At 37.0% G+C, this 25,422-nt stretch overlaps 1 protein-coding gene across 4 annotated transcripts in view; it reads right to left on the bottom strand.

The window, feature by feature from the left end:
• LOC102991067 (complement factor H-like) overlaps nt 1-25,422 on the bottom strand; it is a 141,097-nt gene that overhangs the window by 91,945 nt on the left and 23,730 nt on the right. For 2 of the 4 annotated variants that reach the window (XM_028488298.1, XM_024130719.2), the window contains exons 2-9: nt 25,053-25,238; nt 24,504-24,609; nt 20,092-20,168; nt 18,365-18,556; nt 16,207-16,377; nt 11,043-11,216; nt 7,382-7,570; nt 6,770-6,946 (exon numbers count right to left, since the gene is read on the bottom strand). In XM_028488298.1, the coding sequence (XP_028344099.1) occupies nt 6,770-6,946; nt 7,382-7,570; nt 11,043-11,216; nt 16,207-16,377; nt 18,365-18,556; nt 20,092-20,168; nt 24,504-24,609; nt 25,053-25,238 (1,272 nt within the window). The remainder of the gene's footprint in view (nt 1-6,769; nt 6,947-7,381; nt 7,571-11,042; nt 11,217-16,206; nt 16,378-18,364; nt 18,557-20,091; nt 20,169-24,503; nt 24,610-25,052; nt 25,239-25,422) is intronic. The other 2 variants (XM_028488295.1, XM_028488297.1) reach the window with 2 other exon arrangements.

Consider the following 25,422-nt stretch of genomic DNA (forward strand, 5'->3'; position numbering starts at 1 on the left):
GTTTACGGTGTTGTTCAAGTCTGCTTTTTCTTTATTAAAATTCTGTCTGGACATTCTATCCAATATTGAAAATGGAGTATTAAAACCTCCTACTATTATTGTATTGCTCTCAATTTCTTCTAATCAGACCTGGGACTATTTGGTTTATATATTTAGGAGTTCTGATGGTGGCTGTTTATGTTTATAATCCATTTTCCTGTTGATTTGACACTTGTATTATTGTATAACAACCTTCTTTGTTGCAAGAAACAGTTTAGACAAAAAGCCAATTTTCTCTGACAGCCCCTCTTGCTGTCTTTTGGCTTCTATTTGTATGAATATCATTTTCCATATGTTCATTTTTAGCCCATCTGTGTCTTTAATTCTAAAATGAGCCTTTTATAGACAGAAAATTATTAACTCTTGTTTTTTTAACCATTCAGATGTTCTATTCCTTTTGATAGGTGAGTGTAGTCCATTTACATTTAAATTAATCATTATAAGTGAGCACTTACTATTGATATTTTGTTAACTAGCTTACTCTGCAATTGCTTCTTCAATGTCTTTCTATCTTTCATTGTTATTTGATTGTTTTGTAAGTTTTTACTTTCTTTTTATCTTTTGTGTATCTGTTGTAGGTATCCCCCTAGCTTAATTGATGTATAGTTAACAATTAAAACTTTATATGTATAATGTATACAATGAGATGATTTGATATACATATACATTTATCACAATAGGGTTAATTAACATATCCATCACCTCACGTATTACCTTTTCTTTGTATGTGTGCTTGGAATGCTGTAAATCTACTCTCTTAGCAAATTTCAAGCATACAATATAGTATCATTCACTATATCACCAAGCTGTATATCTCCAGAATTATTCATATTATAAATGAAACCTTACACCTTTGGACCAGCATCTCCCCATTTCCCTCACCTTCATGTCCTTGTAACTACCATTCCATTCTTTCTTTCTTTCTCTTTCTCTCTTTCTCCCTTCCTTCCTTCCTTCCTTTCTCCCTTCCTTTTCTTCCTTCCTTCCTTCTCTTTGTTTCTATGAATTCATTCTTTTCTTTCCCTTTCTTTCTCTCTCTCACTCTTTCCCCCTTCCTTCTTCCTTCCTTCCTTCCTTCCTTCTTATTTCACTTAGTATAATGTCCTCTATGTTCGTCCATGTTGTATCAAATGGCAGGACTTCTTTTCTTTCTTGTGGCTGAGTAATATTCCATTTTACATATATAGATCACATCTTTATTTATTCTTTTATTTATTTATGTTTTGCTGACCCCTAAGTTGTTTCCAAAGCTTGGATACTGTGCATAATGTTGACATGAACATGGGACTGCAGATATGTCTTCGAGATATTGATTTTATTTCTGTTGGATACATACCTAAGAATGAGATTGCTGGGTCATATGAAAGTTCTATTAATTTTTTTGAGGAAATTCCACACTGATTTCCATAGAATTGTAACAAATTAAATTCCAACCAAAGTGTACAAGGATTCCCTTTTCTCCACATCCTTGCCAACACTTATATTTTTTGATAAAAGACATTCTAAAAGCTGTGAGGTAATATCTCATTGTGGTTTTGATTTGTATTTCCCTGAAGATTAGTAATTGTTTTACTATCTACTCATGTACTTGTTGGCCATTTGCGTGTATTCTTCAGAAAAATGTCTACTCAGATCCTTTGCTCATTTTTAAATCAGATTATTTGATTTTTCTGCTATTGAGTTGTAAAAGTCCTTTTTTTAAAAAAAATATCACCCTCTTATTAGATATATGGTTTTCAATTCCATAGTTTACCTTTTCATTTGTTGATTTGCTGAACAGAACTTTTAGTTTAATACAGTCCCACTTAAATTTTGTTTTTGTTACTTGTGCTTTTGATGACAAATCAAAAAATATCATTGCCTAAACCAATGTCAAGAAACTAGTTCCCCAAGTTTTCTCTTATGACATTTATGGTGTCAGGTCATATATTTAAGTCTCTAATTCATTTAGAGTTAATTTTTGTTGGTGTTTTCATATAGGGGTCCAATTTCATTCTTGTTTGTACATATCCAGTTTTCCCAGCACCATTTACTAAAGACACCATCATTTCCCCATTGTGTATTCTTGATTGCCTTGTTAAATATTAGGTGACACACGGGCTTATTTCTGGGTCTCAATTCTGTTCCATTGGCTATGTGTCTATTATTTATGCCAGAATCATACTATTTTGATTACTATTGCTCTCAAGCTATAGTTTGAAATCAGGAAGTGTAATGCCTCCAGCTTTGTTGTTCTTTCTCAAGAAAAGGGGGTATTTTGTGATTCCATATGAATTTTAGGATTATTTATTTTACTTATGTAAAACATGCCATTGGGTTTTGTTGACTGCTTTGAGAAGGATTGGCATTTATTCTTTAAATCCTTGGTAAAATTTACCAATCAGACCATCTGGTCCTGAAGCTTTACTTCATTGGAAGATTTAAAATTTCTGATTCAATTTTATTTCTAATTTTATTCTGTTCAGATTTTCTATTTTTAAATGAGTTAATATTGTTGAATTATAAGTTTCTAGGAAATTATCCATTTCTTCTAGGTTATCCAATTTGTTGGCATATGATAGTTCATAGTTGTCTTTTATGATCCTTGGCATTGCTGTGGCATCAAATGTAATGTCTCATCTTTCAATTCTGATTTAACTTATATGAGTTTGATCTCTTTTTTTCTTAATCTAGTTTAGTTTTGTTCATTTTATTTATCTTTTTGCAAAAGCAAGTATGTTGTGATCTTTTCTGTTGTATTTTCTCTATTTCATATATTTCTGTTCTGATCTTTGTTATTTCCTTCTTTCTGCTAACTTCATGCTTAATTTGTTCTTTTTCTTTGAGTGTAAAATTGGCTCGTTTTCTGCAGATCTTCCTTTTTTCTTAATGTATGATTTTATCACTATAAATGTTCCTCATAGAGCTGCTTTTTTATTTTATTTTTATTGTTTTTCAGTATGCAGGCCTCTCACTGTTGTGGCCTCTCCCGCTGCGGAGCACAGGCTCCGGACGCGCAGACTCAGCGGTCATGGCTCACGGGCCTAGCCATTCCACGGCATGTGGGATCATCCCGGACCGGGGCACAAACCCATGTCCCCTGCATCGGCAGGTGGACTCTCAACCACTGCGCCACCAGGGAAACCCTGAACTGCTTTTGTTGTGCTTAAATTTTCATTTCCTTTAGAATATATTTTTATTTCTCCCTGATATCTATTTTGACCCATTATTGAGAAATGTTTTGATTCCACATACCTTCAGTTTTCTACTTTTCTTCCTGTTACTGATTGTTTAGTTTCATACCATTGTGGTCCAAAAAATGTTTGGTATACTTTCAGTCATCTTAAGGTTTTTAAGGCTTGTTTTGTGACCAAGCATGTTATCTCTCCTAGAGAATGTTCTGTGTATGCTTAGGATGAATATTTATTCTGCTGTTGAATGGAATATTCTGACATGTCTGTTAGGTACATTTGTTTAAGTTTGGTTCCAGTCGAATTGCTCTTTATTGATTTTCTGGGTGAATGATCTACCCATTTTTGAAAGTATTGAACTCCCCTACTATTATTATACTGCTATTTCTCTGTTTAGATCTGTTAGAATTTGCTTAATGTACTTAGGTGCTCCCATGCTGGATACATATATATTTAAAGTTGTTAAATCCTCTTGATTTGATCCCTTCATTTTATAATGACCTTCTTGTCTCTTGTTTACAGTTTTGACTAAAAGTCTATTTTTCTGAAATAAGTATTGCTATCCCTGCTCTCTTTTGATGTCCATTTGCATGGAATATTGTCTTTTCATTCAATTTAGCCTTTGGATGTCCTAAATGCTGAAATGAGTTTCAGTTTAATTTTACCTCTAGGTAGTTTATAGTTGGATCTTCTGTTTGTTCTCCCCCCCTTTTTTTTTATGCACTCTCTATGTCTTTTGATTGGAGAATAGAATGCATTTACTTTTAATGTTATTATTGATAGCTAAGGACTTACTAATACAATCTCATTAACTGTTTTCTAGCTACTATATGGTAAATATTGTTCCTAGGTCTTTCTCTTGCACCCTTTCTTAGAGAATTCACGATTTTCTGTAGTGGTATACTTTGATTCCTTTATCTTTTGTGTATCTAAAATAGGTTTTGTTTTGTGATTACCACAAGGTTTACACAAAATATCTTATAGGTTTAACGGTCTATTTGTAGCTGATAACAAATTCACTGTGATTGCACCCAAACTTTACCCTTTCACTTTCCTCCCCACCTATTTTGTTTTGATATCACAATTTACATTATTTTGTATGTGTTGTATATTTTCATGGTTTCACATTACTAATTAACATCATTTTCTTTCAGCTTGAAGAACTCCTTTCAGCATTTCTTGTAAGATCTAGTACTAATGAATTCCTTCAGTTTTTAATTCATCGGGGAAAGTCTTTATATCCCCTTCATTGCTACAAGACTGCTTTTCCAGGCAAATAATTCTTCAGTTGCAGGTTTTTTTCTTTCAGTAATTTGAATATTTTATCCCTCTCTCTCCTGGTGTGCAGTGTTTCTGCAGTTTTATTAACCTGCTTATATATTTATGGGGAATCCCTTTTGTTTGTGGAGGTTTTTCTCTCAGCTTCAAAAATTCTCTTTGCCAATGATTTTAGACAGTTTTTTACAATGTGTCTTGTATATAGAATATCTCTTGTTTGAATCTGTTTGGGGACTTATGAAATGCATGATCTTGAATGTCCATGACTTCCCAGCCATTATTTCTTTAAATAAACTTTCTGCTCTTTCTCCCATTCTTCTCCTGGGACACCCATAATCTCTACAATGTTTCTCTTGATGGTCTCCAATCATTCCTGTAGGCTCTCTTCACTCTGACAGGATACTTTCACATGAGTTTTTTTTTCCTGCTTGATAGTTTGTGGTTGATGCTCTCCATTGTATTTATCACTTCATTCATTGTATTCAGTACTTTCAGAATTACTGTTTTTTTTTTCCATGTTTTCTATCTCCCTGCTAAACTTCTTGTTTTGTTCAGTTATTGTTTATCTGACTTTTTAAATTGCCCGTGTTTTCTTGCATCTCAGTGAAGTTCTTTAAAGTAACTATATTGAAGCATCTATCAGATAAATTGTACATATCCATTATTTGAGGTCAGTTAATGGAAAACTATTGTGTTCCTTTGTTTGTATTGTAGTCCTTTGATTTTTTTGTTTCTTGAAGTCGCCTGTTGCTGTCTTCACACTTAAAGAAGCAATTGCTTCCTCCAGTCTTTACAGATTGACCGGGGAGGAAAATACATTCTGTCACACTGCTACAGGCTTTTCCAGACCTATTTTAAGGGCACACCTGTTCCACACATCTTGATCCCTCGTGGGAGAGAATTTTGAAGATTGTATGCAAAGACTGGCAAAGCCAGTCTGTGAGCTGACAGCTTCCTGGTTGCTTTCCCTGGGGCAATGACAAATGCTCATGTTTGTGTGTTTTCTCACAATCCCACAGGGTCAGGCTGGCTTCTAGATGTCTCACTAGTCACCTGCAAAAGTTTGCATCGCCACCTTGGGGACATTAACAGGGAGCTGGTCATGGGGCAGGGGGATGTGGATGTGTTGAGGGTGCACATGGGTGAGAAGGATTCACAAACTAGTTGTCTGCAATGGTTAGAGGGTGGGCTTCCTTTTTTTAAATGCCCAGAAGTGTCAATTTTATTTGTCAGTGCAGTAGGGGGCTAAGGCATGACCTGTTGCTTCTAAGAGTTAGAGAGCCAGCAGTGGAGGGGAGAAGTAAGCCCTCTTGGGTGCTGGGCCCCGAGGCTGCCTTCTTGGCTGGGGGCTGGGCCTCAGACCTGAGCCCCAGCAGACCCAAAGCTTTGTTGAAGAAGAGATTGATGGGAGTGGAGACATCGGTGATGAAGGTTGAGTTTAAGCCCAGGCTCTGGAGCAGTTTTACCTGCATCTCCAGTCCTGTCACAGCGAGGTCCCTGATGGTGCTGGACCCAGGCCCTCTGTCATCTTCTTGAACTTCTTCACCTCTATCTCAGCCAGCTGGTGGTGTCTACAAAATGGTCAGTAGGATCCTTGTCTCTTGATGAATTGTAGCCCTGGATGCTGTACTCCTGGCCTCTCCCCACCCCTCAGTCATGCAGATTACCCCATTATTCTGGATGGGGTGAGAGAGAAGTGGGCCTTTTGATCAGTATTGCAAGTTGAGGAAGCTGACCCTTACTCACATGCACTTATTTTCCCCCACAGGTGAAATCCTGTGCTGAGGGGGTCTCTCTGGGCACTAAGCTGTGCTACTTTAGGGGAGAGGTGACACAGGTAAAGTGACACTGTTCCTCTAACCCTCTTTGATGCATTCCGTCTTGAATCTCTGTGCTCCAACAGTGTGCTATAATTTCTCTGCTAGACTCCTAGAATCCCACAAAGCTATTCTCATCGATTCATGACTGTCAAAATTTGAATCAGGAGAGACAGTAAAACTCCTATTCGGCCATCTTGCTGACATCTCTCTGTTATTATAGGTTTCCTCTTTGTATTTTTTTTTCCCCTGTATTCTTGACTAATGTCTATCAATAGGCACATTTATTTTGTTATATACTTATCAAGAAGTCTGTACATACACTCACACACACTTGTAAAAAATAAAACTAAATAAGTCCTTTGGCAAAACAAGAAAAAGTTGATAAAAACATTTTTCAGTGGATAATATAGCTGAGTCTTTGAAAATTATAAATATACTGGGATCTCGGACCAGTTTACTCACTGACACGGATGCATGTGGGAGGAGGAGACCATCCCTTCTCTGTACAGGTCATTGTGTTCTGGTTCTTCGGAAGACTGTAGCCATTATAGCAGCGAACTGTTACAGTTTTACCTTGTAAATATTTTTCTTCGTAATTTGGGTAATGTCCATTTTCCAAGTAATTGAAAGTACATTGTCCTAAGGATCATAAAGACAATAGAAAAGAAAAAAATAACATATATTTGGTAAAATAGCACATTAAAAATTAACTTTATAGTATTTACCTGACAATGCATTAGTATTCAAAAAGAACAAATAACTTAATGAAAATGAAATCTACTCCCACGTGTTTGTTAAAAAAGAAAAAATCAATATACCATTTATTTATCTTTAGTTTTTATAATTACAATATGTGTAAATGATGCAGATATTCTTATAAAATCTCTATATTTCTCATGTGATTTCCATGGAGAGCTCCTCATAAAAAGAAGGTTTATTTGGGTCATTTTGCTCACAGAACTTGACCCTTGGCCTTATTTTTGTTGTGCAAGACTTAATTGTACTCACTTATGTATGATTGTTTCTCCACTCTTTGGAAGATTTATACATATAAAATTAAAGAGGTTTACTTACTGAGGCACGGTACTTCTGGGGACCATCCTTTTCGTGTGCAAGTAAGGTAATCCCAGGAACTTTGTGAAGGAGTCACAAAATACTGATCACAGTGATAGGAGAACTGTTGACCTAAGCTTGCTGGAAAGTATCTTCTATGTGCATAATATAGCCTTCCATGTTTTATTACTGGAAAATCACAAGGTTTGACTTGGAATAAAAAAAAAAGTATGAATAATGTTTTACCTTAGTAAACAATCAAATTAGAGATCAGATGTTTCATCTATGAATTATATTCCTATTAGCTTAATTACCCTCATTGCGTTAGAGTTTCTAGGAAAAGAAAAGTTATAGAAAACTCAGATGCTTGAGGTATGTAAGGAGGTCCTTGTTAATGAAGATCAAATTATGTCTTGTGAGTCATATTACATAAAGTTTATATGTGAGCTCTCTTGCTAGAAAACTATACAGAGCTATTGATTTAATTATCCTTAAGTACCTAAGTCCTAGCCTTGGTTGGCTAAATTAGCATCTTAATCGAGAGACGAAAGTCCAAATTTTATCGTGCAGCTCATCTGTCTTCTTTTTCTTTCTTTTTCACTCTCATCAGAAATCAGCATCCTGGCTTTTAATCTCAGACCAAGTCAGTGTAGGAAAACAGTTTTTGTTTTTAGATTAACACTCATTAGTTTACTTTTCCATTTATTGGAAATGTGTGAAAAGTGTAGAGAAGCACAACAGTTGATCCATTGATCACATTACACAGAAAAAAAAACATTCTTATTTAACCCTCAAACTAGACATTAAGGCATATTTTCCCTTCTTTATCTAATCAGAGAAATGAACAATGAATGAATAATTCTTAATATCCATATGGTTACGATTAAGGGAAACACTTGAATGCTTATTTCTAATTTTAATTAGAGAATGATGTTTTTTTTCACTGTTTCTTATAAATATGTTAAGTGAGGTATAATATAATTACATTTATTGTTATTCTTATGTATTGAGTAATTTTCACATGTATTCTTAAGTGTTATGTTGTTTATAACAGTTTTATATATAATATTTTTCAGAAAAGTTTACCCTTTTTATTGGATGGTTTGGAGATAATCTAATACTTTTTATACTACACTAGTATTTATTTTACATCATGAAATATGATATTACAGGAACACATATGCATCACATTAAAAATATGTACAACACGCACACACAATATTCATTACCATTTTTATCTTCCTTAAGATCAATGATCTGTTTTGTTTTTTGTATGATTACAGAAATCTTTCAAGCTGTTTTTACAGACTTGCTATGTGAATTATAAACTTTGAATCTTTGCATATCCTAATGTGTTTGTTTAACAAAGACTTCTGAATGATACCTTCTCTTGGTATAGATTCTTGTCCTGTAGACTGTATCTCTCATCATTGATAGGTTTTCCCCACTTTTGTGAAGCTTCCCACTCTTTTCAGACTGAAATGCTTATTTACTCTTATTCCTTTTACGTAACAGACTAGTTTTTTTAACACTACTTTTTGGAGATTTAGAAGATTTTCTCTTCATCCATGGATTTTACAAATTCCATCATGTTATGTCAAGATATGTGTATTTAAAAATAATTCTATGTTGGGCAAGCTTGAGTCTTTGTATTTGCAAGAAACAAATCTTAAAGAACTCAGTTAACTTTGCCATTAAACTGTAGAGCAGAGATTTGAATCCTGATCATCTGATTTCAGAACTAGTATGTTTATCCACTTCACTATGTTTCTTCATGCAATATGAATACAGTAAAATAATCCACTGAGATTCGTTTCCAAAAGGTACACACAGAGGACATAATTGAAAGTAAGTATTATTACTATCACTGGCCTGAGCCCTGTTTCTATTTTTGTCTTTCATTCGGTCACATGTGAATGTGTTTGTATCTCTCCAACCAGATCATTTCCTGAAGCACATGTATTATTCCACTGTGGTCGGATCAGCACTCACATTGGCATGACTTAGAACAGCCTCACTACCCTCTCACACTTCTACAAACACGAGCTCCGGTCTCATGAGCAGCTTTGGCTGTGCCATCACAGTGTTGGCTCAGACTGATCTCAAAACTGATTAAAATATTCACTAATTTTTAAAAGTGTTTCTACTCTTTCTGTACTTGTGCAGCTGACTCCTATGGCCCAAACCCAGGATTTTACAGTTATCACTGTTAAATTTCATGTTATTAGATCCGACCTCGCACATGGGAGTCTTTCTGAGTGATGACTCTGTCCTAATGCAGGTTCTCTTTCAGCACCCCTGTATCATTCCAGCGGTGAATTCGTACTGCATCTCCTCTACACCATTAAACCAGAGGAATGGGGCAGGCCTGAGAACACAGTCCTGAATCTGATAATAAGATAGGCTTATTTAATGAAATTATGAATATCTGATAAACCATCTTACTGGTCAATTTCCCCATCTTGTCCACAAGAACTTCGGATGTTCCCTTGTGAGATAAACTCGTTGAGGTACAGTCCGACTCATCTGCCATATTCATAAACCAAACTTTAACATGATTAAACATTTCTCTTATATTTCTTATGCATATTGAAATCTGTTTCATACTGATAATAGCTTCCCTTTTAAGGGACTCATACTTTGAAAAATCATTTTGGACTTATGCCTGGAATTAACATTGAGGTCATTGATCTATTATTTGTATCATTAAATTTTTCTTTCATGCAAGATCGAGTTTAACTGTAGTGTATCTTTACAATAAACTGTGATGTATAAAGAAAAAGAATATGATTGTAGAGACAGAAAACACTTGAAAAAAGGTAAAGGAAGCATCCCTAGGAATAAAATACTCTGTTCAGTTGAGTGACATTTTTCTAAATGTGATAGTTTTAGAAAATTCCACAATGTCTTGCACATTCCTCCCTCCCAAAATTGGAGCCTAATTCCCCACACTTGAATGTGCTGGACTTAGTGACCCACTTCTAAAGAATACATATGGCTGAAGTGACAGTGACGGTGTGTGACCAGGTCATAAATGGTATGGAAACTTCCTGCTCTCTCTGGGATCACTAGCTCTGGGGAAAGATAGCTTCCTCTCAAGCAATCTGCGGAGATGCCCATGTGGCAAGGTATTGAGGCTTCCCACCCAAAGCCAGGTGAGAGAGTCTAGGAAGCAAATGAGCCATCAGGTGACTTGCAGCCCAGGCCAGCACCCCGACTGCAGCCCAAGAAGTGTGATTCAGAACTAGCCAACTTAGCCACTTCCTAATTCCTGACCCATAGGAGCCCTAAGAATATAAAGGTGTGTTGTTTTAAGCCCATATGTTTTGGGAGAATATTTTTACACAGCTCTAGGTAACTAATATACTAGGTGTTAGTTGATGTAAGACTTACTCAATGTTTTAGTTCAGATATTAGAATTATATTAGAGAATTATATATTCATACACACAGACATATATTTAATTTTGAGTAGCAAAAAATTTAAAGAGTTTTTAGTTTACAAAAATGTTTTTATTCCTCCTTAGAACTGTCTACTTTGAAAAGTGAAGAATGTCTCTAAAGCCTCTACTTTGCATACACAGTAGGGCAAATACTTGGATTTATTCTGTCCCCACATTTGTGTGTTTAAGAGAAAGAAACTTCAGAATTAAGAAGTAGGTCAAGATATGAGTGAAACTTACAGGAACACCTTGGAGCAGGTGACCAGCCATGACTCGTGCACATTGCAACATTTCCCTGGATCACAGGAGAAAAGCCACTTTTACACTCATAAGTGATTTTATCTTCACCTCTGTATTTGGTTAATTGAGGTGTGTAAATACCATTTGGAATATAAGGAGGATCACATGTTATTTCTGAAAAGAAAAAAGATATGTGTACAATATAGAAATAACTATCCATTAAAAAGAATCAAGTATATAAAAATATAAAAGTGGATGTTATTTGTTCTTAGTCCAGCACAAAATGTCATTAAAATGAGCACAGCCTAATACCCTTCCTGCTGTATCACTCATATTTCCTTCCATTGTATTTCGCATCTAATGTATTTGTGCCCTCTGGACTCTTGAATCCTCTCTCTCCAAAGCCAACACAATCTTCATGATATTCCGCACCCGGCAATGAATTCTTGGTATATCACTTCAGCTATTCTTTCCACTTTCTGCAAGTTCCTAAGCTTCTGTCATTCTCACAAGTACTATTTACAAATATTCTGTCTCCTCCCTCCAGACGCTTGGTTGGATAGTATACCCCTTCCCCTTTGAAGTAGACATAAACACATGGCTTGCATAGGACAATGACATGAATATGGAAGTAATATGTGTCCCTTTAGGGAGGAACAGTCATTGTGACTGTAACAGTCATTGTGTGAATTTTCATGTTCTCTTCCCCATAGATGCAGTGATTAAAAGAAGAACATGGAAAGGTGATGTCTCCATCCCCTGATTCTTACAATGAAAATGATGAGCAGAGACCCTTCTGACCTACACTGGAAGTGAGCATGAATAGGAGATACACTTTAGTGTATTAAGCCACTGAGATTTTGGAATACATTTTTCTTCCTATAATAGAACAACCTAATCCAGGATTTGAAAAATCTTTTATAGAAAGGGCCAGATGAAAGGTCTCTGATGTAATTACTCAGCTCTGCCATTGTAGGGCACACATAGCCATAAACAATACATACACAAATGGGCATGGCTCTGTTCCAATAAATCTTTGTTTACAAAAAAGGGGACAGACTGGATTTGACACGGGGATTACAGTGTGTTATCCTTTTACCTAGTCTTTCCTAATTTATAAAGCTTTTCTCAGTCACTTATGTAAACTTTGCTATATCTCAACAATGGAGCAATTTGCAATATTCCTTTTCTAATAAAATATCATGCTTTTTAACTATTGTAGAAATGTTACAGAACCATCTATAATGGTGCCATGTTGTATTTTGGGCTAAAAACCTGTGGTGGACATTCAGCATTGCCTGAAATTCATTTATTTATATGCTCCTAATTTACTTTTGTTTCCATTTCCCAAAGTCAGTGACCTACAGTCTCCTTACTTTGCTCAAGGCACCTAACACAATTGCTCTCTCATAAACAGATAATAAGTCCTTGCATTCACAGGAAACAATTGAGACTACCAGTCTTGAGTTCCCTAGATTTTTCTCCCAAGATTTCTTCAACTTTAGCTGTATCTATCCTGGACTTAAGCCTTTCCATTAGGCTTTGATAATAAGGTGTGTTTGTTGTTGTTGTTGCTGCTGCTGTTGTTGTTTGTTTCTTGCGTGTGTTCAGATTCAAGATAGCTTCTCAAACTTCTCATTTTTCCATGGATGTTGCACCATTGTTTATGTCTTCTCTCTCTCTCATTTTGTCAGCCACTCTGTCTTAGATGGATATGCAAACATCTCCAATTTTAAACTCCTTCTCTCTACCCTTTGTCCAAGTTTAGGTAATTGTTGTATCATTCTCAGCCTATCCATAGGGCCGCTATCAGCTGGGTTGTCTGAGGCACTCACCTGGGCTGTACTGCTTGTGTGGAGCCTCCACAGACATTTCCTGACGGGAGTCAATGCTGTGGGTGGACCGGCCCTGTGGTTCTTATAATGATTGCAAGAGGCCCCTCAGCAACAATCGTCAGGAAACTCTGAAGAAGCAGATTTATTACTCACAGGTGCTGAAGTGTACCCAGTACACCTGAGGACTGCTCCACAGTAAGGTCAGAGGTAGAAAAAGAGAGAAAGAGAAAGAGAGAGAGAGACAGAACGAACTTGGAGCTCTGTTTTTATTAGAGTCTCAGAGTGGGTGTCTACGGTTCTCAGGTTCACTCTTTATTGGTGAACTTAAAGCAGAAGAGTGGGAATTAGGGCGAGGGAAGGGAAAAGCTGTCAGTTATCTAGGTCACCCAGGGCTTTCTATAAAGGGACCTTCATGGGTGTGGCAGTCTGGTTCCTTATCTAGTTATTTGGACAGTAGCTGTGTCACACAGCTGACAGTATGTTCACTCAAGATAAATGCCTTTAAAATGGATGCCCTGGCAATCCAAAGCTTAACGTCCCAGACACTTACACTGCACTAAGGCATTCCATTCCTCCTCCCATTTATTCTTCAACCTGTTGCCATCTGGCTTCTCACACCACCATTGTGTTCACATTGCTCTGACAAAAGTCACCAATGTCCTCCAATTTCTAAATTCTAAAATCTTTCGGGCTTCGCTGGTGGCGCAGTGGTTGAGAATCCGCCTACCGATGCAGGGGACACGGGTTCGTGCCCCGGTCCGGAAAGATCCCACATGCCGCGGAGTGGCTGGGCCCGTGAGCCGTGGCCGCTGAGCCTGTGCGTCCGGAGCCTGTGCTCCGCAACGGGAGAGGCCGCGACAGTGAGAGGCCCGCGTACCGCAAAACAAAACAAAACAAAACAAACAAAAACAGACTTATCTATATCTAGTTAATGTAAAATGCATTTTAATAAAATGAAGCATCTTTAAGAGAGAGAGCATGCATATCTAATTTGGGGTGAACCACTCTTTACTTATATTGATCTTTAGCAAATTATCTTATAAAAGAGAGAGTACCAATCCTAATCCTGGTATCTCTCTCACTAAAGAAAGCAGGACCTTAAAGCATACAGTCTTGAATTTTTAAGTTATGACTTGTGACTGGGAAAATGAAAAAGAACTTCTAAAAGGAAAATGTCTTATAGATGTGGATTCTTTGATGTGTGTGTGTAAAGGAGTCTGGTTTTAAGAGTAGTAAGCCTAGAAATTGTAGTAACACTGTGGGAAAAAGAGAGATTTCCCACTACTAAAATGGATCTGTTCTAAGGAAGAGTTTTAAGTAGGTAGGTAAGTGACCAAGAAAAAGGAATAATTCAATGACTTCTACGTCATGTTATCCTGAGTCCTGTGTCCAAGTAAAATTGAATTCCTGAAGCTTTACTTTGAATTCATTGAAACCTGAAATTCATTGAAACTTTATTCTAATGTTTATCCTCAATACAGGACAAGAGTCCCGATATAAAATAAGTGGTTTATAAGCTCTATTTTGGTGATCGGATGGATAGAAGAGGGGCTCTGGAAGTAGCATATATGGCAGAGTTTGACGACAGAGAACTTGTGCATCCACCTTCTTTGCTCAGGAGCCACGAATGCCATGGAGATAAACAGCTGGACTCCACACAGCATCAGCCTCACACAGATCTCATGTGGTTGTGTAACAGAGCAGGACCCTGTGGGGCCTTCCCAGGACAGACCCCTCCCCCATATCCTCTGCTGTAGTTCCTCTCTGAACTACCTAGATAATAGTATCTGATGCACATTTCCTGAGTTGTTTTACACATTTGAAAACCCCACCAAATGGAAGATGTTAACTACTTGATGACCATGAGCACATAGCCCCCAGACCTACTGGAGCCTGAGGATTGATGATGTTAACCCCTGTGACACTGCCCTGTTACCTCACCATCAACCAATCAGACAATTGGCACGAGTTGATCACATACACTGAGACACCTCTCCTTCACCCGTCCTTTAAAAATGCTTTGCTGAAACCCATCGGGGAGGCTGGGCTTTTTGAGCACTAGCTGCCCTGGGCTCCTTGCTTGCTGCCTGCAATAAACGCTGCACTTCCCTTCACCACATCCTGGTGTCAGTAGATTAGCTTTACTGTGTGCACATGAGCAGACCCAAATTTTGGTTCGGTAACAGTTATCACCGTCTTGTGTTCATTAACTTCTTTCTAAATATTTTCTTAACAATGCTTGAAAGTGAAGGTCATTCAGGAGGATGTATTTTCCAAGGAGCTGCTCGTGGGCTCAATTAAATTTTTTTAAGAATAAAATCAGCTCAAATACTATCTCTAGACTTTGTAAAAGAGGATCACCAAAGCAAGGTTTATATATGTTATTACGAATAGCATGATTTAAAGTTCAGAGGGCTCTTAAGAGGTGAAGGTCACAGTGTGGCAATACCTGTAAAAGTCGCCCTCTTAGAAAGTCACTTGTCTCGGATGTCATGTGTGATAATACTGTTACTTGTTTTACTCGGTGAAGCAGCCCTCACCAAAAGCTAACTCCCTCCTTTTCATAAGTGTTTGCAAATAACTCAACACTGTTATTACCATGCTATAGCTGTATCTGCCTGCTCTTCTTATGACTTCTTACATTCCTCAACTATTTATTGATATATTTTTCTCTCTAAGCCATGATAGTTGAAACTATCCCTTTCTAAATAAGGTAGGCTCAATAGAACACAAAGAAAGCAGACGTAATTTCTGGTGGGCAAAGAGCACACTTGAAATGAACTCTTTGAGTCTGTGTAACATCCTTCCCTTAGGAAGCGTAAAAGAGGAGCTGTTTTCAGCACCATCACCACAGCTGATTCATATGAAGCCTGTGGTTAATGAAATCTCCAGTTTCTTCTATTTAATTCCATTATCCATGGAGGATTACCTCATCTGGTATTAATATAATTTACTTTTTAAAGTGAAATGTTGGGCTTTACGAGAGGAATCTAATTATTTGAGAGGTATATATACCTGGGGATTAGGAAACCTGTTACAGTCCTGGCTCTGTTCTAGATTTGCTTTGTGACCATAGACCAAAGATTTAATGAGCTATTGAACTTTTCTGGTCCTGTTTATGTGTATCTTCAGAGTGAGAGAATCACACCAATTGATCTCAAAACAGGCCTTGCACACATAAAATGTTATGTCTTTCTAATAGTTGATTCCTATAAACATTAATACTCCATTGTGACAAAAAATAAACTGCTTAACCGTAAGGAGTATATGAATTAAAACAATTGGTAAAAATATACAGCAAAAGATATAGAAGAGAAACATAGCATTACCTTTACATGAAGGAACTGGGGCCCATCCAAATTCAGTGCATGTGGCATCTCCTCTTTCCCTGTATTCGAAACCACTTGCGCATTTATATTGAACTCGTTCATTTGCCTTATAAATTTCCTTCCGAGATACAGGATATCCATTTAAAATGGTTGGTTGTTTGCAGGAAATATCTAAACAAAAGGGATTAAATTCCAACAGGTTTGTTATATATTAAAGGACTGTGTCCCAAACATAGTTATATAAAGATACAACTCTTGTTTCCATTAGGTAAATCAGACAACTAAACAAAAGTCCTGTTTTGACTTGAATGCTTGGTGAATAATTTATCGGTTGTTCTTAACATTCATTTTTGAAGTAAGTAAAAATTCTGATTTAAATCATGTTGCTAATTTATTTAGTTTGGGGATAAATTAGTCCTCTTGAAATAAATAGTGGCCAGTAACATTCATCAACTGTATATAGAAAATTGAATACAGAAATAGGTTTAATGTGATATGTATTTTCACTGAGTGACCTGTAAAGATTACATATTTTCTTAGTTATTGATAATAGAGTAATTATTGACAAAACACTTTGTCAAAGAAATTAATACATCTCATTGTTATTACATCTCCAAAAAGCAACTGACCAGCTTGTGTGGTTTTGTTTTCTGTCCAAGTTTTCAGTCCAAATAAAAAGAACTAGCCATCATCTTTCACACTATCGTCACTCCAAAATTTTTCTCTGGGACTCCAGCAACAGTGACTAATTCCCCAGATCTTATTCTCCCTTCATCTTAATTTTTTTTCCTGTTTGTAACTTAATGATCTTTTTTTCTTGTCACTTTATTGTTCCATCTTAAATGCTTCATTGATTCCCAATTCAGTCTGTATAAAAGCCTAATTCTTCAGCACAGTGTACGTTGCCCCGCAGAACCTTGGACTACCAATCTTCACTCCATCACTGACTTCTTCCCTGCCTGGATCCTAAGTTAAGGCCCCTGAGAACAGTGGGAATAGGGGAGCTTCATGCTCGAAGAGGCCTCAAGGCCATTGTCCCTTCCTTTCCACTAACTTCTTCTGACTGGTTTGCTTTTCCCCTCCTCAACTTCATCTGAAATATTCTCATTCTTCCTTTAAGACTTATCTTCTGCATCAGTCATTCCAGAAAGGTTTCACTAACCACAGAAATTTAGTTGCAAGAAATAAGCCCCATCCATGAACCTCTAGAGTATACAGTAATTGCTACACTGAATATAAATATGTTTGCCATTATTAACTCGAAGAACTAGTTTTGTAAAAAAGACTTCCTAGGAAGAGGGACGCTTCTCTCCTCATCTCACTGTAGGAGAGACTAGACTAGGAAAGTGTAAATAATTGGGGGATTTTAGATAATGTTAGAAAACAAATATGGCAGAAACTTCTGCCAAAGAAATACTGGTCAAACGAAGTGTGGTACTTTTAAATAAATTGACCAAAATATATTATTACAAAAGCCAGAATCATCATATTGGTCATCAGGCACAGGTCAGTAGTATTAAAACTAAAGAAATGCTAACTTCTAGCTAACTATGGAACTTTTTTTTAAAGACAAAGATTTATTTAGTGGATTCAATTCAGTTCAACAATATTTATACTAAACTCCCGGTGCAAGTATAAAACAGGGCCACTTCCTAGAAGCGTTATTCAAAAACAATGTTATCATGACACATCAATAGAAATAATGATAGTTTTTCAAATAAAAAAATGACCTATTCTGGAGTTTTAATATTAAACTTGTGGCAGAAATGCTTAAGATTTTATGTTAGTCATAAGAGTCAATTACAATTTAATTATAGTTAAGAGCATGGACTTTAGTGTCAGATAACCTACGTTTAAATCTTACCTCTACCATATATGCCATGATAATTTTGTACATGTGATTTAATTTCTTTGCACTATGATTTCCTCAATTATAAAATAGCGGTGAAAACAGTACATAAATCACATAGTCATTTGGAAGGTAAAATAGATGACACGTGTAAAGAATTTAGATCGCTTACTGGGAAATAGTAAGTGGTGAATAAATGCTAGTGAGTTAGTATTTTTCAGATTCTGTAGGATGCATAGTTTTGAAAGGCATATTTTCATGAAAAAAAACTAAACTCATTCAAATAATCAAACAGTAAGTGTATCTTACCTACACATTTCGGTTTTTCTTCACTCCAAATACCATCTGCTGAGCAATGTATTTGTTTAGGTCCATCAAGTATGTAGCCTGAATTACATTCAAACTGTATTGCTTGTCCAAAAGTATATATTTGGTCTGGTTCCAGGGCACCACTGAAAATTTTCCCATTCTCTGGTTCTGTCACTGGTAAACACTTAACAACTGAAAAAAATAAATATAAATTTTTCTAATAGAATTGGAAAATTTTATTATGAAAAATGAGTATATATAACATATATATATACCAATAGCAAGATTGGAGGAAATTAACTCTTTAAAAGATGTATTTGATATACCTGTTAGCCAGAAATAAATTCTACTAAGTAAAAAAACCCCAAAAACAAACAAACAAAAAAAAACTGTAAGTTTATCTCTGATTCTTTTCTATGAGAGTGAACAAAAAAAATTACTACTTTGAATTTTTGAATGACAGTTTATATATTTTGTAGTAGCAAACAAGTGTTTCTTAAATAATTGAGAAATATAAAGTTTGGGATAATTAAATACAAAATTTCCATTTAAGTCCCACAATAATATAAAACTGTATTCCTAAAAGGTGTAAAAGCAAACTTTCTGATTATGTTTATTTCAATAAATAAATAGTCTTTAATTTTCCTTTTTCCATATCAAAATAACTTGAGAACTTTTTTGATTTTCCTTAATATTTTCCAGTATCCCTTAGCTTATGATATTCAATCTTTATTTTACAATGATCACCCAGGGTGCCTGTTAAATGGAAATTCTATGGCTGCCCTATCACCCCAGGGATGCTGATTCCATACATCTTTACTATCCAAAAGTTTCAGTTTCTAAGAAACACCCCAGGTGATTCCAATGTGGATGTTCCTTAGAACACTGATGTCCTTCCCCTCATTTCCGCAGATGAAAGATCCACTCTCTTTTTCAGACAACGGGATTTTTGAGTCATCATGTTTCTTCTCCTCCCCCTCCCCCCTCCCCTTCTTCCTCTTCCGCTTCCTCCTTGTTTTTCTCTCTCTTTCTGTGTCTCCCTTTGGGCCTTTCCTTCTCTCTTCTTCTCCCTCTCTCCTTACTCCTCACCATGGAACTTGGAAAAACAATTCTGATTGATCTCTTATTTTCAGGATGACTAGAGATTGGAATTACTAGTTCAAAATTTGGGAACAGGATGTGCATTTTTTCATTCTCATTTTTGCTTTATGGATCAGTAAGAAAGGACAGAGGTCTTCCTTAGTTCCTGCCTCTTTTCAGTACAACTAAGACCAGAGGAAAACTCCCCTTGCCAGGCAAGAGGGAGGAGGTGGCTAAATCATGTTCTCCACTTCAGCCGCTACCAGAGATCCCTGCATGGGGTCGTTATTTGGGGGAATGCCTCTTCATGAATAAAGTTGAAATTCTCAGCTTCATTTTGATGTGATACTTGTGTTATTTCTAGTGGTTAGAATCCAAAAGGAAAAAAAAAATTAGATTTTTCTAATCTGTAATATGTTAACTATTAGATCAGATGAGCCTGTATTTATATTTGGTTATTGAAACACATAATAACAGCAATAAAAGGATTAGATATCCACTCTGTACTACAGTAGAATCCACAAAAATAATTTGAGTAAGAAATATTTAATTATAGACTTTATGAATATTTGATGTAAGACATTTCAAAAAATCCTAATATTTTAAGTATATGTTTTAATATACTTGTAAATCAGTTTTACATCTACCTTCACATATGGGAATATTATTGGTCCATCCATTTGTCTCACATTCACGGAAATTCATCTCACCCAGCATCTGATACCTGAAAACCAACAATAACGGAGTTGTGAGCTAATGCGCGTTTATGCCCAGTTTTAAGTCTGATACCATTTCAAATGTCCAGAAACTCCATTTCAAGGAAAATTAACAGCATATACTTCCCTCCTTCTTTTCTTAAGAAAGGCCCTCAAACCCTCAGGTGTATGGACTTGGAATAATCATAACCCTTGGTTCATGACACAAACTCATTACTGTTTCACGCATAATGCACTTTTATTCCTTCATTAATTTATTTTTTCACTAATGAGGTACATTTAACAATGTAATAAGCTCCACAAACAATCACCAAAAACAGAAGATAAAAACATGATAGTAAACAACAGGTCACCGTATGTCACCCCCGTCCACTCTTTTTCCATATTTCTATCCATACTCCTACCCTCCATGATTGTGATATTTTCTGGATGCTTTGGGCTTTTTACATGATCAAGGATAGTGCTAACAAAAATGTCTTAGTGTGGCTTATTTTCAGCACTGGTCTCCATCTCCCTATCTCCATCCCCGAGATCCGAGATGCTTTCCAGAGTGCAGTCACTTAGTCAAGTTGGCTTATAGAAGTCATTCAATGTCGAATTATAGTAACTCATCAAGTCTGATCTTAAAACCAAAGATGCTGTTTTTTTTGTTGTTGTTGTTGTTGTTGTTTTTGTGGTATGCGGGCCTCCCTCTGCTGTGGCCTCTCCCGTTGCGGAGCACAGGCTCCGGACGCGCAGGCCCAGCGGCCATGGCTCACGGGCCCAGCCGCTCCGCGGCATGTGGGATCCTCCCAGACCGGGGCGCGAACCCGGTTCCCTTGCATCGGCAGGCGGACGCGCAACCACTGCGCCACCAGGGAAGCCCAAAGATGCTGTATTTTAACGCAAGGTCCTTGGGCAGGTGTACAGTGTGCAGTCATCCCCGGATGCTTCAGATGAAGGCAAAGCATCCTTCTCCTCAATATTTATTACATTGGATGGGTGGAGGTAAAAAACAAAACAAACAAACAAAACCTTCTCCTCAAAAAATAAATAATGGAAGGCATTTTGATAACCACAAAAGAGAGAATTTTGAAAAATGGTCTTTCATGAACTTCTAAAGAATTCTACGTGGACAAATGTTTCCTTTGTCTGCAAATAAGATTTGTTCTGCAAATTACACAAGTAAAAGAAATTTTCTCCTTCAAAAAACAATGTGTCAGGCTTCCCTGGTGGCGCAGTGGTTGCGAGTCCGCCTGCCGATGCAGGGGACGCGGGTTCGTGCCCCGGTCCGGGAGGATCCCCCGTGCCGCGGAGCGGCTGGGCCCGTGAGCCATGGCCGCTGAGCCTGCGTGTCCGGAGCCTGTGCTCCGCAACAGGAGAGGCCACGGCAGTGAGAGGCCCGCGTACCACAAAAAAAAATAAAAGAAAAAACAAAACAAAACACCGTGTCTTTCTTGGATTGGGATTGATTTGTTCCTAATTCTCTACAGGAAGAAAACATTTCAACAGAGTAAATGGGAGTCACAGAACTTGAAGTCAAACTTTTACTCTGTGCCTCTGTCACACGAAGGAACAAAATAATTGGTTATTAAAGGTTCTTCTCTGGTTCCTCTCTTGGCTCTACCTTATAACAGAGAAAGAAGATTTCCTGGTGAATATTTTCCATCTACACCAGGGACCCATCCACTCGCCCAAATCTCTCTCAGGAGTTCTGCAAAATTCTACACAAAACCGGCTAGCGTCACCAGCAAAGCCCATTCACAATTCCTGGGGAATAAAACTAGAATGTGGGGAATAAATCTAACCTTTCCCCCTCCTCCACCCCCGCCATGCTTAGTCTAGTTTCATTGGCTCACAGGGTCGCACATGCAGAGGAATTGCACCTGGCTCTTCAAACTAAAGTTCCTCCTTCAAAATGGCTGCCCCTAAACTTCAGCTTAGGGCCGTGTGCAGACCCTGCACACGACACTCCATCCAAGATGGCGGCATCGTGCCATGTGCAGAGATGCTGCACCCAGCACTGTGGTCTGGAGCCTGAGCAGAGCAGCTGCCCCGCCCCCTCCCACCTGACAAGACCCTATAAAGCAGCCCCGCTCACTTGCAACCTGTTGCGAGAATGAAGCTTTCCTGTGCTATACAGTAGGTCCTTATTAATTATCTATTTTATATATAGTAGTGTGCATATGTCAATCCCAATCTCCCAATTTATCCCTCCCCACTCCCCTTCCCCCACCTAGTAACCATAAGATTGTTTTCTACATCTGTGACTCTATTTCTGTTTTGTAAATAGGTTCATTTATACCCTTTTTTAGATTCCATATAAAAGCAATATCATATGATATTTTTCCTTCTCTGTCTGACTTACTTCACTCAGTATGACAATCTGACCTATATGCGAATAGAATCTAAAAAAGATGGGATATATGTATACGTATAACTGATTCACTTCGCTGTACAGCAGAAACTAACACAACATTGTAAATCAACTAGACTCTAATAAAAAATAATTTTTTTTAAAATGAAGCTTTCCTTTGCTTCTGAACCCAACTCAGTCTCATTCTATTGGCTGAAAGAACACCGGGCAGAAGAACCCTTGTTAAGACGACTTGAAAAGGTCAGTAATGCTATAGGGCCCGTGTACATCGAGGGAGGGAGAAAGAGAGAGAGATTGTCCAAATGTTGGTTTGGAGAAAAGTAAGGGCTTGTGTTTCTGCAACCCCAAGCTGGCAAAATACCAGAAACACTGTGCAGAAGGCCTCTTATAAGACTCCCTCCCTGTAGGAGGGTCAAACTGGTTTTCCATATTGAGTATTCTGGTAAGTGGCTAGTATTCAGGTAAATGGGTGCACAGCAGACAAAAGGGGGATGGGACAAGGGAACACACAGGGTGGGTTGGCTGGCAGAAACCGTGGGTACAGTAAACCCACTCTATCATCAGATTCCACTATTGGGTCAGAAGACTTATATATCCTCTGATGCTGACCTTACAACAGTCCAAGGACTTTTATTTCAGACAAATATCTAGTCCTGTCGAAAGCCCAAGCAGGGTGGTGGAGACAGTTGCTCTTACAGGGTCTATGACAGTTTATCCATAGTTAATACAAGAACAACATGGCAAAGATGAGTTAAACAGAGCCAGAGTCAAAGCACATATGTCACTAACCTCTTTGCCAAATTATAAATATTATTTATTACTGAGATTTAGGGAATCTAGTAGGAGAAGTTTATGAGTTTTGATCTCTTTTGCTATGTCAAGGGTGGAACTTTTAGGGACCAGACTAGCCTGGATTGAAAGAGGTATTTCAGAGATTGGGGCAAATCTCTTTGAAAAATCTCCCTCTGGTAGTGACCAAGGAGAGACTAAGTTATAAGAACTAATACTTATTGGGTGTTTACAATATCCCAGGAACTCTTCTAAGGGCCTCAGGTGTGTGTCGTATTTATTTCTCCCACCAGTCCTGTGAAGCACTTGATATGTTTCTGCTTTTATAAGTGAGCACATGGGAGTAAAGAGATATTTTTAAAAAATACATATAGTTATTAAGTGGTAGAGTTTTGGAATATAGGCTTACTCCAAAGCCTAAACTTTAAAATATTTTATTTTACTGCCTCAATTCAAGAAATAAATGGAAAGAGAATAATGATTCCATGTGTAATTTCTTGATCCTATGTGTATTTATGTAGTATAAAAGTGCGATGGTCCTGTTTTCCCATGTATGAAGCTTTCTTCAAAATAATTTTTTGGCCTGGCTGGGGATCTTAGGAAAGAAAGAACACTGAGGAGATAACACAGGGTTAAGATTAGCCATGAAAACCAACAGGTGCTTAGAAAGCACAAAGTCACTGATTCTGAACATAGCAGCATTTTTGGTCCATGTCATAATTTACAGCTTGTGGAACCTTAAAGAATGGTAGTTATTATTTCAGTGTAAAAGTCTTGTTTCTGCTAAATTTTATAAAATTTTATCAAAATAGATACCATGTACTATAAGTTTGTTACCATTCCCACTCTCCCTGACATATCAAACTCCTATAATACTCTGCACATAATAGAATGTAGTGATGACTCATTGCAGTGAATTTTTATTTATATGCATGCTATTTTCCCACTCTCCTATAACTACACTCTCCCAGAGTAATCATAATTCATTTTAATTTTTCAGTGTTGAGGAGATGATAATTGTATCAATATATAATCGTTTCCATTATAGTTTAAATTTTCAGGTTGCTTGTATGTTACTTATAAATATGTTCATAGAAAAATATAGTAACCTTAAACACATAAATTAGTACAGTTTCTATTTACTATTTCCATTATGAATTATCTGAATTATAAGCCTCTTTTTCTATTGGCTACATACCCCTCATCACATGTATAAACAATCTTTGCACCGTATTCAAACTGAGTTCCTACTGCAAGATGGAAAGAACCAAATGGAGTGTCTCCAGGGTGTCCGCAGGGCTTTTCTAAAATGAAAAAAAAAAAGGATGTAATGTTAGCATGTAGCACGGGGAGTAACAATTTACATGAGTTCAAGGACAGGGATATTTGATATTGTATTAGAGGACAGAATTGAAAATATGGAAAAGTGAAAAATGGCAAAGTTATCTGTACCTTTTGGAAGATGACAACACCTTGTAAAGAATAATGACGATGAAGAATTTGAAAAAGAATAGATACTTGTGTATGTATAACTGAATCACTTTGCTGTACATCTGAAACTAACACAACATTGTGAATAAACTATACTCCAATATAAAATAAAAAGTTAAAAAGAAAATAATGAGGATGTATCATTTTGTATTTAAATGACAATAGTGATAGAATTCAGCCAGCGTTTCCATAGTAGCACCCAGTATTTTCACAACTAAAAGTTTTCACAGATTTCACAAGTGTAGGAATGACTTACTCTGACATTTCCTCGAAGGATGAAGAGATAGCCACTTTCCATCCTTGCATACCATTACAATACTCCCAAGAGTTCTGTATCCAGGGCGGCATTTATACGTAGCCTGAGTGCCCTCTTGATATGTTTGTTCAGTCCAAGAACCTGACAGAATTTCTGTTTCTTTTCTTGGAGGGGGTTCTTGACAATCTACAAAAAAATGAAAACACAATAGGTCTTTAAATAACTATTAAAAATGCAGTATATTTAGGTTATTTTTTATTTAAAGAAAACTATACAGGTCCATCCAAATGTAAGTCTTTTTTTTTTTTTTTTTTTTTTTTTTTACTTACTAGATTACTAGTTTATTATGAAAGGCTACAACTCAGGGACA

This window comes from Physeter macrocephalus, chromosome 4, assembly GCF_002837175.3.
Source record: "Physeter macrocephalus isolate SW-GA chromosome 4, ASM283717v5, whole genome shotgun sequence".
Classification (NCBI taxonomy): Eukaryota; Metazoa; Chordata; class Mammalia; order Artiodactyla; family Physeteridae; genus Physeter; species Physeter macrocephalus.